This window comes from Salmo trutta, chromosome 33 (genome assembly GCF_901001165.1).
Source record: "Salmo trutta chromosome 33, fSalTru1.1, whole genome shotgun sequence".
NCBI classification, from domain to species: Eukaryota; Metazoa; Chordata; class Actinopteri; order Salmoniformes; family Salmonidae; genus Salmo; species Salmo trutta.
This window is the reverse complement of record NC_042989.1, coordinates 8,541,725-8,554,880: the sequence shown is the minus strand read 5'-3', so window position 1 is coordinate 8,554,880 and position 13,156 is coordinate 8,541,725. Positions and strand designations below refer to the sequence as shown.

Below are 13,156 nucleotides of genomic sequence, written 5' to 3'. Positions count from 1 at the left end.
CCTGAATCTATTGTGGGTGTGTGTGAGTGTGTGTGTGTGTGTATTAACTGTATGTCTGTGATGCCAACTATGCCCTTGATCGGAGCACATCAGAGCCATGGCCTGGTTTATACGATACCCTCTGCTCCTCTCTACAGTGTGTGGGTTTATAACACACACACACACACACACACACACACACACACACACACACACACACACACACACACACACACACACACACACACACACACACACACACACACAATAGAGAGATGGTTGATAGTGGCACTGACCTGACAGGGAGGTTAGTTTTAGATTTGAACTAGCTAAATGTACTCCCATGTTCCAACCTTTTAACACCGATCAAACACGGTTCTAAAAGAGCTAACTACCTCTCTGATAATAACATTCTATCCTGAAGCGAGTGAACTAAACAGTTACTGTTATGACTTGAGCTATCAGGGGATGTCATTCAATTGGGTGGTCAGTTGTGATGTAGGTAAGCAGACATCCTGTAGCTGGAGTTATGTGGTTGGAAATGTGCATGTTCCCTGAAGCAGCATCTTCAGTTAACATCTAGGTTACATCTAGGTACACAAACACAGGAAAATGAGATCTAGACACACACACACACACACACACACACACACACACACACACACACACACACACACACACACACACACACACACACACACACAGGAGCACTTGTCTCTCATGGAAATCTATTCAAATAGCAGATTAGAAGTTGTTGCCCGGGTCTAGTGGTGCATTATGAAAAACAGGGAGAGAAGGGGTGATAGATTATGGTGTCAGGTTGTTGGATATCTTCCACCTTCCACGTGGTGTTGGTGTGTGTGTGTGTGTGTATTTGTGTGTGTCTTTGAGTGAAGAGGGTATGAGAGGAGAGACAAGGAGAGAAAGGTCCTAGCTCTGTGTGTGTGTGTGTGTGTGTGTGTGTGTGTGTGTGCGTGCTCTAACTCAGTACTGTGCCTCATTACTTGGCTCTCTGCAGCTCAAACAGAGATTGATAGTGACAGCAGCGCCCCTGTGAATGGACAGATGCACAAGGGCACGTCTCTCCCTATCTCCTTCCCTCTAACTCTCTCCATCTTTCTATCCCTCGCTCTCTCTTTCCTTTACCACTCCTCCTCCTTCCCTGTGGTTCTCAGGGCTGTAGAGCAGTGTAGAGAGGAAGTGTTTGTTGACACTGCTGTCCCCAAGGGGCCTGTCATGTAAGCAGACTCTCCATCACCTCAACCACCTCCATCCACAGCCTGTGTGAGTGTGTGGCGTTGTGTAGACTAACCAAACAACATGGGAATTCTCCCCCACACAATCAATCTACCAACCTTTTCCTCTCTCTCTACCTCTCTACATTCTCTCCTCTCTACTCTTCTCCATCCATCCCTAAAACCCTGAATCTATCTTTCTTTCTTTCTTTCTTTCTTTCTTTCTTTCTTTCTTTCTTTCTTTCTTTCTGTGCTTGTGCTCCTCTCTCTTGTCCAGAGGTGATCGGCAGCACATACAGTATTCTCCTCTTTGCCTTCTGTGTGCACTGTCTTCTCCTATAAAATGTCCCTCCCTCTCCTCAAGCCTTCCCTATATGCTGTATACAATGAATGTTCTAAAAGGAAAACCCGTTTGGGTTCCATGTAGAATCCCCGTTAGAAAGGGTTCTACATGGAACCCAAAAGTATTCTACCTGGAACCAAAAAGGGTTCTTCGAAGGGTTCTCCTATGGGGACAGCCAAAGAACTCTTTAAGGTTCTAGATAGCACCTTTTTTTCTAAGAGTGTATAGCCACAGTCCCCCATTGAAACCTGATTCAGACTGCGCCTTTGCACCTCTGTCTCCAGCTTCTACCTTGTCTAGGTCTGGGGCAGCGCAGACGGCACAGCCCATCCATAAGAGTTAGCAGGAAGTGGACAGCTGCTGACGGACTGTAATTGTAGGATGCCCTCCCCTCCTCTCCTCTTTTCTCCTCTCCTCTCCTCTCACTCCTCTCTTCTCTCCTTTGTCCTTCGGTCAGCACTGTCTGTGTCTGCGTTTGTAGGCTGCGTGTGTGTTAGAGAGTTGGTGTGTGTCTGTGTGTGTGTGTGTGTTAGAGAGTCGGTGTGTGTCTGTCTGTGTATGTGCGTGTATGTGTATCCTATAATCAGAATTGTCTGTGTCTGTATCCCGAGGAAGGCTGTGTCCTCCAGAATAGAAGCTGCTTAGTCATTCATTTGACTTACAGGCCATGGTATGTAGTTTTATGTCCCTGTGTTATGGCTGTCATTCCAGGTCAGGTCCCACCTCTCTCTGTAATGAGCCCTCAGGGAATGTATGTGTGTGTGTGTGTGTGTGTGTGTGTGGTGTGAGGGCCAGAGGAGCTATGGTGATGGAACTGTGGAAGGGTAAATCATCAGGACATATACTGTATCTATCTATCTGGGTCTTTAGGGTTCAACGTTCAGATCCTTACAGAAATGGAACGGCTCGCTTGGCCTCGCAAGCAATGCAAGCCTGTCTGTCTGTCTGTCTGTCTGTCTGTCTGTCTGTCTGTCTGTCTGTCTGTCTGTCTGTCTGTCTGTCTGTCTGTTTCTCTGTCTCGCTCTGTCCCCCTCTCAGACTTAGATGTATTTACATGATGCAGACAGCTCTATGCTACTGTTATATTGTTGTTTGTTACAGTTCCATTGCACACTCTGTAATTCGGTGTAATTCAGTAGGCTTTGTCTGCAGCTTTGGTCAGCAAAGTTTTTCTGTTACTGTATCACCGCTATCCAGCCTGCTGAGTCAACACTCCTGGCTTTTTCATTATGCACTGGTTGTATTTGTGGGTGTAGCGTTGAACTATTTCAATCTACTTTGAGCATATTTGTCCAACGTAGAGAGCTATTTACCGAGCATACAGAATCTGCCTGGATGTCATCGTCAGTTGTCTTCTTTTCAACTCTGTTTCATCTCTGCTGTTCATCGCAGACTCATCTCTCCGGTGTATGGCTTGTGTGGGGCTGCAACTCAGCCATCAGAACCGTATGGGCCTCTTAGAGTCAGACCAGATCAGGTTACTATAGAGACCCTGGCCAGGTCAGGTTACTATAGCGACCCTGTGAACAGACGGAGAGTGGAGCAGAGGGGTGCGGAACAATACTGCACTGTTTGCCTGCCCCACTGGCCCCTGTGTGTGTCCGTGTGTGTGTTTTCCCTTCTCCCTCTAGCCTCTCTACTCTAACTCCACCTACAAGGTAATTGAAATCATTCCTGGGTCTGCCTCGCAGCTACCTTGCAGCTGTGTGTGTGGACATAGGTGTGTGTGTGTGTGAGAGCGTGTGTTTCCAGGGTCAGGCCCCTGATCTCCCTCCCCCTCGCTGTAATTGAAATCATTCCTTAGTGAGTCCCAATCAGGGAACTCAAAGCCTTCTTTATAGTGCTGCTCTAAGGGGAGCGCTATGAAGAGAGAGTAGGGGTGTACAGTAACCCTATGTTATAGTCTCCTAGAATGTGTGTGTGTGTATGTGCGTATGCGGGCATGCGGTTGTGTGTCCCCAGAGGTAGAGTAGGACTGTGTTTTTACTAGTGTTTTTATAATGGCAGGAGTAGTGGGGGAGGCGAGGCGAGCTAATTTGATTGTAATTGATTCCATAACTGGAGGTCTGCCTGTAAAGGTTTAGTCACTGGTTACCCCCCCCCCCCCCCCGCCCCCCCGGCCTCATATTCATTAACTATACACTCATGAAGCATTCCTTCCGTCTCAACTCGTCAGTGGAGACTTCACCTCACAAAGTTGACTTCCTACAGGTCCTAGACACCTGGACATGACCAGCGTGCAGAGATCTGGGGACAGACAGCGCAACAGGCTTGTGCGTCAGATCGCAGGGTTTTCCCTTGTGACTGAAAACAGGGTCAGCTTCAACGGTGTGTTTTTTCTGTACCCCCTGTACTCTCCGTGCTCCTTCTAAACCTCGGTATGCGTGTGTGTGTGTGTGTGAGTGGTGTGGGGTGCTATACTCACCGAGTAAAGACATTCCCTGGGTAATCCTCTTCGTGTCCCATCTCTCCCGTGAAAAAGCGTTTCTCCTTCTCTCCTGCTGTAATCCCTAGTCTGAATATGGCTGAGAGGATACAGCTCTGTCTCACAGGTTATACAATACAACCGTGTGGGAGAACAAGAGTAATGGGATTAAAGATGCCAGCAGGGGGAATATGACAGTCCACTGTGAGGATGCACCACGGCTACTCTGTATGAGTCTCACTGGTTGTCTACGCAACACTATGATGTGTGATAGACGCCTGGAGCTTCTATCACAATAGAATCAGAATGATTAGAATGGTCCGTGGTTCTAGATTGGAATGGAACTCAGGAATCTATTCTCTGGGCAAAAGTAGTGTACTACGTAGGGAATAGGGAGCAGTTTGGGATGTACTTTCAGTGGCTACCATTTAGTACTTAGGCCCTTTTGCCGGCCAGCCTGTCTGCCTGCCTGGTGGAGTAATCGGCTTGGGAGCCTGGCTGCAGGGTACAGGACAGGACAGGTCAGCTGACCACTGTGGTTAGATTAGAGAGGTCACAAGGAAGGCAAAGAGGCTTACTGTAGCCACAGGAGCCTTGCCTGCCGCTCCCTCTCTTTCTTCTCTCTGTTTCTCTCTCTCTGTTTCTTTCTCTCTCTCTTCCTCTCTCTCTCTCTCTTTGTCTCCTTCCCAGTGTTTTTCTCTCATTCTCTCACTGCCTGTGCCTGTCTCCCCAGTTTTCCCTTTCACTCTCTGTGTTTCTCCTTGTCTGCCTTTTCATCTAACTGTCTGTCTCTCAGCTATTTATCTGTCTCTCTCTACCTCCCTCCCCCTCTGCCTCTCCCCCTCGCTCTTCCTCCTTCCCTGCCCCTCTCTCCCTCGCTCTTCCTCCTTCCCTGCCCCTCTCTCTCTCTTGCTCTCTCTCCATCCTGTGGTTTTTACTATGAAAACACCATTACGTCATTCACTGGCGGATGAGTCAAGTTAATCACCACTGTATCTGTCTGTGCGTCTGGTCCTTACAGCTGAGACAGAGACAGCCAGTCTAATGGCCAGTAATGACTGGGCTCTGTCATTGGTTCTATGTATCATATACTGACACCTGGTGGTGGAGTAGATACAAGTTGCCACAAACAGACGCTCTGTCCCAAATGGCGATGCTATTCCTTTTATAGTGCACGTTTGACCGGGACACATAGGGCTCTGGTCAAAAGTAGTGCACTCCAGTGCCTTCAGAAAGTATTTACACCCTGACTTTTTCCAAATGTTGTTGTCTTACAGCCTGAATTTAAAATGGATTTCATTTAGATTTTTTTTCACTGCCTACACACAATACCATATAATGTCAAAGTGGAACTTCTTAGAAATTATACTGAACAAAAATATAAACAGAACATGTAAAGTGCTGGTCCCATGTTTCATGAGCTGAAATAAAAGATCCCATACATTTACCATATGCACAAAAATCTTATCTCTCTCAAATTTTGTGCATGAAGTTGTTTACATCGTTGTTAGTGATCATTTCTCCTTTGCCAAGATAATCCGTCCACCTGACAGGTGTGGCATATTAAGAAGCTGATTAAACAGCATGATCATTACACAGGTGCACCTTGTGCTGGGGACAAGAATGTGCAGCGTGCAATTGGCATGCTGACTGCAGGAATGTCCAGCAGAGAATGTAATGTTAATTTCTCTACCATAAGCCGCCTCCAACATCGTTTTAGAGAATTTGGCAGTACGTCCAACCGTCCTCACAAACGCAGACCACGTGTAACCACACCAGCCCAGGAACTCCACATCCGGCTTCTTCACCTGCAGGATCGTCTGAAACCAGACACCCGGATAGTATTTCTGTCTGTAATAAAGCCCTTTTGTGGGGAAATCCCATTCTGATTGGCTAGGTCTGGCACTCCAGTGGGTGGGCCTGGCTCCCAAGTGGGTGGGACTATTCCCTCCCAGGCCCATCCATGACTGAGCCCCTGACCAGTCATATGAAATCCATAGATTAGAGCCTAATTAATTGATTTATATTGACTGATTTTCTTATGATCTGTAACTCAGTAAAATCATTGAAATTGTTGCATGTTGCATTCATATTTTTGTTCAGTATAATAAACAATTTAAGTTGAAATGTATTGAGTCAATAAGTATTTAACCCCTTTGTTATGGCAAGCCTAAATAAGTTCAGAAGTAAAAATGTGCTTAACAAGTCACAAAAGTTACATGGACTCACTCTGTGTGCAATAATAGTGTTTAACATGATTTTTGAATGACTACCTCTTCTCTGTACCCCACACATACAATTATCTCTAAGGTCCCTCAGTCGAGCAGTGAATTTTAAACACAGATTCAACCACAAAGACCAGGGAGGTTTTCCAATGCCTCACAAAGAAGGACACCTATTGGTAGATGGGTAAAAACAGACATTGAATATCCCTTTGAGCATGGTGAAGTTATTAATTACACTGAATGGTGTACCAATACACCCAGTCACTACAAAGATACTGGTGTCCTTCTTAAATCAGTTGCTGGAGAGGAAAGAAACCGCTCAGGGATTTCACCATGAGATCAATGGTTTAATGGCTCTAATAGGACAAAACTGAGGATGGATCAACAACATTTTTGTTACTCCACAATACTAACGTAATTGAGTGAAAAGAAGGAAGCCTGTACAGAATAAAAAATAATCCAAAACATGCATCCTGTTTGCACCAAAGCACTAAAGTAATACAGCAAAAAATGTGGCAAAGCAATTAACTTTTTGTCCTCAATACAAGGTGTTTTGGACAAATCCAAAGCAACACATTACTGGGTACCACTCTTCATTTTTTCAAGCATATTGGTGGCTGCATCATGTTGTGGGTATGCTTGTAATCGTTAAGGACTGGGGAGTTTCAGGATAAAAAAGAAACGGAACGGAGCTAAGCACAGGCAAAATCGTAGAGGAAAACCTGGTTCATTCTGCTTTCCACCAGACACTGGGAGATTCATTCACCATTCAGCAGGACAATAACCTAAAACACAAGGTCAAATCTACACTGGAGTTGCTTACCAGGAAGGCAGTTAATGTTGGCCTGGTTACAGTTTGACTTAAATCTACTTGAAAATCTATGGTAAGACCTGAAAATGGTTGACTAGCAATAATCAACACCCAACTTGACAGAGCTTGAAGAATTTTGAAAATAATAATGGGCAAATGTTGCACAATCCAGGTGTGGAATGCTTTTAGAGACTTACCCAGACAGACTCCCAGCTGTAATCACTGCTGATGGTGCTTCTTCTAATGATTGACTCAGGGGTGCGAATACTTATGTAAACTAGATATTTCGGAATACTTTCTGAAGGCACTGGGGTGCCATTTATGGACGCAACCCCTATCCAGCAAAAGCTTACAATGGGTTGTTGCGATTTACTAGTCCTAAACTCAGTGGTTAGAGGGTAGAGGAGATCAACTCTAGCTCGTGTCACAAACCTCACATCTGTACGTCTACCAGCTACACCATTACACACCTTGGTATTGGTTCCACTGTCTAGCCCTCCATATATCTGTGTCTCTCTCTCTCTCTCTCTCTCTCTCTCTCTCTCTCTCTCTCTCTCTCTCTCTCTCTCTCTCTCTCTGTCTGTTATCCATCATTCTTCCCCCCTCTTTCCCCCTGTCTCATTCCTTCAGAGGGAGGTATGGAGGAACAGAGAAGAGAAGGATCGAATGGAGAATGATCCCTTCTCGCTAAGTTTCAGTCATCAGTCATCACTATGGTCCACACACACACACACACACACACACACACACACACACACACACACACACACACACACACACACACACACACACACACACACACACACACACACACACACACTCCCCCCTCTGCTGCCCCCCCCCTCTTATTAGGGAAACTACTGAGATGGATGACAGAGCAGTGTGTGTGTGTGTGTGTGTGTGTGAGCATACATGTAGGGGGCCTAACAACTGCTGCCATTGAAGATTGTCTCCATTTAAATCATGAAAACCACAAGGTTTTCGTGCCACCAAAATAATCCCAGTGCTTTAGCTGATGGATTGGATTGAAATCTCTGTAAAGGAGCTGTGCAATCCAGTATTGATTGTTTGGAATCGGCGGTTTACAGGAAATGAAAGAGAGCCATTTTAGGATTACTGGAGTTTTAGGCACAACATAATCCCCATGGGAGAGTCAACAATAGAGCACTGGACTAGTGGAGGGTTAAGGCTGAGAGGACTGCTGAGCATCACACAAACATGCCAATCAGAGGGACCCAGAGCCAATGGATATTTACAAACACTGGAGTGAAACTGTGGGCCCACATGTGTTCTGGTCTAATAAACGATGTATGGGTTGGTGAGAGGAGTAGGAATGTGTCAAGGTTTCAAACATGTGGTTCAGATTTGACACTGGGTATGCGCCAAATGCACCCTATTCCCTATATATATATATATATACAGTGAGGGAAAAAAGTATTTGATCCCCTGCTGATTTTGTACGTTTGCCCACTGACAAAGAAATGATCAGTCTATCATTTTAATGGTAGGTTTATTTGAACAGTGAGAGACAGAATAACAACAAAAAAATCCAGAAAAACGCATGTCAAAAATGTTATAAAATGATTTGCATTTTAATGAGGGAAATAAGTATTTGACCCCTCTGCAAAACATGACTTAGTACTTGGTGGCAAAACCCTTGTTGGCAATCACAGAGGTCAGACATTTCTTGTAGTTGGCCACCAAGTTTGCACACATCTCAGGAGGGATTTTGTCCCACTCCTCTTTGCAGATCTTCTCCAAGTCATTAAGGTTTCGATGCTGACGTTTGGCAACTCCAACGTTCAGCTCCCTCCACAGATTTTCTATGGGATTAAGGTCTGGAGACTGGCTTGGCCACTCTAGGACCTTAATGTGCTTCTTCTTGAGCCACTCCTTTGTTGCCTTGGCCGTGTGTTTTGGGTCATTGTCATGCTGGAATACCCATCCACGATCCATTTTCAATGCCCTGGCTGAGGGAAGGAGGTTCTCACCCAAGATTTGACGGTACATGGCCCTGTCCATCGTCCCTTTGATGCGGTGAAGCTGTCCTGTCCCCTTAGCAGAAAAACACCCCCAAAGCATAATGTTTCCACTTCTATGTTTGACGGTGGGGATGGTGTTCTTGGGGTCATAGGCAGCATTCCTCCTCCTTCAAACACGGCGAGTTGAGTTGATGCCAAAGAGCTTCATTTTGGTCTCATCTGACCACAACACTTTCACCCAGTTGTCCTCTGAATCATTCAGATGTTCATTGGCAAATTTCAGACGGGCATGTATATGTGCTTTCTTGAGCAGGGGGACCTTGCGGGCGCTGCAGGATTTCAGTCCTTCACGGCGTAGTGTGTTACCAATTGTTTTCTTGGTGACTATAGTCCCAGCTGCCTTGAGATTATTGACAAGATCCTCCCGTGTAGTTCTGGGCTGATTCCTCACCGTTTTCATGATCATTGCAACTCCACGAGGTGAGATCTTGCATGGAGCCCCAGGCCGAGGGAGATTGACAGTTCTTTTGTGTTTCTTCCATTTGCGAATAATCGCACCAACTGTTGTCACCTTCTCACCAAGCTGCTTGGCGATGGTCTTGTAGCCCATTCCAGCCTTGTGTAGGTCTACAATCTTGTCCCTGACATCCTTGGAGAGCTCTTTGGTCTTGGCCATGGTGGAGAGTTGGGAATCTGATTGATTGATTGCTTCTGTGGACAGGTGTCTTTTATACAGGTAACAAACTGAGATTAGGAGCACTCCCTTTAAGAGTGTGCTCCTAATCTCAGCTCGTTGCCTGTATAAAAGACACCTGGGAGCCAGAAATCTTTCTGATTGAGAGGGGGTCAAATACTTATTTCCCTCATTAAAATGCAAATCAATTTATAACATTTTTGACATGCGTTTTTCTGGATTTTTTTGTTATTCTGTCTCTCACTGTTCAAATAAACCTACCATTAAAATTATAGACTGATCATTTCTTTGTCAGTGGGCAAACGTACAAAATCAGCAGGGGATAAAAAAAATGTTTCCCTCACTGTATATATATATATATATATATATATATATGGAGCTTGTTCAAAAGTAGTGCACTAACAGTATATTGGGAAGAGGGTGCTATTTGGGACACTGACACTGACTGACATTCTTTTACATTATGTTTTCTCTTCCTCTTTTTCTTCCAGATCCATCTTCAAACTACATCAGGCAACTGGAGACCAAGGTCAGCATCCTAGAGGATGACAACAAGCAGCTGCTATCACAGGTAAAACACTGCAGCTGTCTTATTACCATGGTGAAAACCGTCACCACTCTGTTGATATTTTTCTCTCTCTTCGCCCTCTGTCTCTCTCTTACTTTCTCCCCCTCTCACTTTCTCAAACCCAAGCTCTCTCGTGGGAGAGACAGAGGAAGCAGCAGAGACGAGAGTGTATTTTTCAAAGTATAAATAGAGAATGTGAGAGATGAAAGAGAGCGAATAGCGAAAGCTAAATATTGCAGAGTAATCGAGTACACAGGGGAGATGGGGAGGAGAGAGAGAGCTTCTACCTGCTGGGATGATAGGGTTAATTGAATAATTCAGTATCACAGGGAAAGTGGTCTTCAATAATGGATTGGGTTAAAATAATGGGAGGGCAGGAGAAATCACACATGGACTGAATGTTTCATGGCTTCTCATTGTCATTCTGTCTGCCGTCTGATTTCACACGAAAGGAATCGGTGAAGAGCAACAACACACACACACAGACAAACCGATTCTCAGTATCTCTACCCTCTACTGGGAGATCCTAGAACACACACACACACACACACACACACACACACACACACACACACACACACACACACACACACACACACACACACACACACACACACACACATGAATGCACACATACACACTAGAGTAGAAGGGAGTGGAGAGTTAGTGCAGAGTTTTACTAACATTGTAACAACCAGAGAGAGCATCATTATGGCATCAGCTAGAACTGTAGGATGTGTCCCAAATGCCACCCAATTGGCCCTGGCCAATAGTGCACCTAATAGGGAATAGGGTGTCATTTGGGATTCAGTTATGAGTGTCCTGTTGATGTAGACATATCCCCATATATACAGCTCTATGATTACAACAGGCTTCACTATGGGGACGATACTGTAATCCCACTGAGCCAATTCCAAATGAGCTGTAAGCACACAACACCAATCAGAACAGAGCGAGAGCGAGAGACTGAGAGAGAAGGTCCGTGCAGTGACACAAACACACTCCAAAAAAAAGGGATTACACGGGGCTTTTGTGCCGCTCCAACGGCCCCAAAGACGACACGCTACCGCTCTGTGTGTTGGGGTGACAACATGTTGATCCCTTATTCTGCACTCCACACAAAGAGAACATAGAACACTGAAAAAGAACAGAAAATCCATCCCTCAGGGTAGCAGGTAGCACAGACCAGTCAGGGAGTCGAACCATAAGGAGTGTGTGCATGTGTGTGTGTGTGTGTGTGTGTGTGTGTGTGTGTGTGTGTGTGTGTGTTTTTTTTTTTTTCGAGCTGGACTGAAGGGTTGCTGTTCGCGTCAGATAAATGCAAAATAACACTGAACAGATACCGATGTCCGAATCAAATGAAATGCCTGGTTTGCTTTCCTTACGTGGCCCAGAGGGTAAAATAGACTCTGTGGCATCTAGATCAACCAAACTTGATTTTAAGCGCATTTAAAATCCCAACACATTTCAAATTAAAACAATAAAATGAAAGAAGTCAAAGCAAACCAGAAGCAATGAATGAGATGAGTGAAAGGAAAACTAAACGCAAAGGATGTCTTCAAGCAGTAAAATCACTGGTTAAAAGACACACGGTTTAGAGTGAGCTCATCGTAATGAAAGAGGTCATACCCCTCCAAAGCCTGCTATACAGTTTTATCTTTATTTTATTTATCTACTAAAATCTGTCTTGTCTCTGTTGTATTACCTTGTCCAGTGAGACCGACACAGATTTGTGACATATGTAAAGGCAGGAGGGAATGTTCATTGACTTTCTGGTCCCATCTAATGTCACAGTGACCTGAGGCAGAGGGATGCCATTTACTGTATGCCAGACAGGAGGATTCAAAACACACGCTGGCCATTTTCACTGATATATAGGGTATAAATGAACTGAACTGGCTGAACTCACAACTGCTGTCTTACAAGGTGGCCTTAAATGGCCCGTTGACAATCCTGAGCATCAAGCCTCTCAACTACTACGCTTGTGCTTCTATCTCTTGTCCAGAGGAGATCGGCAGCACATATTCTGTTCTTTGCCTTCTGTGTGCACATTTCCTCTAAATGTTCTCTCTCTCTTTCTCTCTCTCTCTCTCTCTCTCTCTCTCTCTCTCTCTCTCCTCTCTCTCTCTCTCTCTCTCTCTCGCTCTGTCTGTCATTCAGCAGGCTAACAGTGGTGATCTGAACAGTCTGAGGAAGGGTCTGTCTCTCTACCACTCTGAGTCTCAGCTCTCCTCTCTCACACAGTACCAGCAGGATGCCATGCAGAATGTACGTATAGTTTGCTAAACCACTCCTGGTGTGTGTGTGTGTGTGTGTGTGTGTGTGTGTGTGTGTGTGTGTGTGTGTGCAGGGATCTAAAGTGCGACCAATTCGCATATGCAACAAAATATTCTGCTGCCGACCTGCAGTTTTAATTTGGGATCACCAGTGCAGCTAGGAAAAAAATTGCTTTACCGCAGCCTCCCGGTGTCATAGAGTCCTCTCTCTCCCTCCACGACTGCGTGCTTCCAGTTCCTGGGCCACACACACCAAGCCCCGCCCGCTGTCACTCAAGCAGGCTGCAAACAGTTCCTCCATGCGGTTTATTCTCTAAGCATGCTGTCAATTCATGCACTCAACACATACACTACATGGCCAAAAGTATGTGGACACCTGCTCGTCGAACATCTCATTCCAAAATCATGGGCATTAATATGGAATTGGCCCCCCCCCTTTGCTGCTATAACAGCTTCCATTCTTCTGGGAAGGCTTTCCACTCGATGTTGGAACTTTTCTGTGGGGACTTGCTTCCGCTCAGCTACAAGAACATTAGTGAGGTCGGGCACTGTTGTTGGGCGACTAGGGCTGGCTCGCAGTCAGCTTTCCAATTCATTCCAAAGGTGTTCGATGGGGTT

The 13,156-nt window shown here is 45.4% G+C and overlaps 1 protein-coding gene across 3 annotated transcripts in view; it reads left to right on the top strand.

Moving 5' to 3' along the window:
- The window catches only part of ccdc85ca (coiled-coil domain containing 85C, a), a 57,595-nt gene that overhangs the window by 28,881 nt on the left and 15,558 nt on the right, over positions 1-13,156 (top strand). Inside the window, exons 2-3 of one of the 3 annotated variants that reach the window (XM_029729682.1) lie at positions 10,186-10,265; positions 12,426-12,530. In XM_029729682.1, coding sequence (XP_029585542.1) covers positions 10,186-10,265; positions 12,426-12,530 — 185 coding nt within the window. Of the gene's footprint in view, positions 1-10,185; positions 10,266-12,422; positions 12,531-13,156 lie in introns of all 3 variants that reach the window. The other 2 variants (XM_029729681.1, XM_029729683.1) reach the window with 2 other exon arrangements.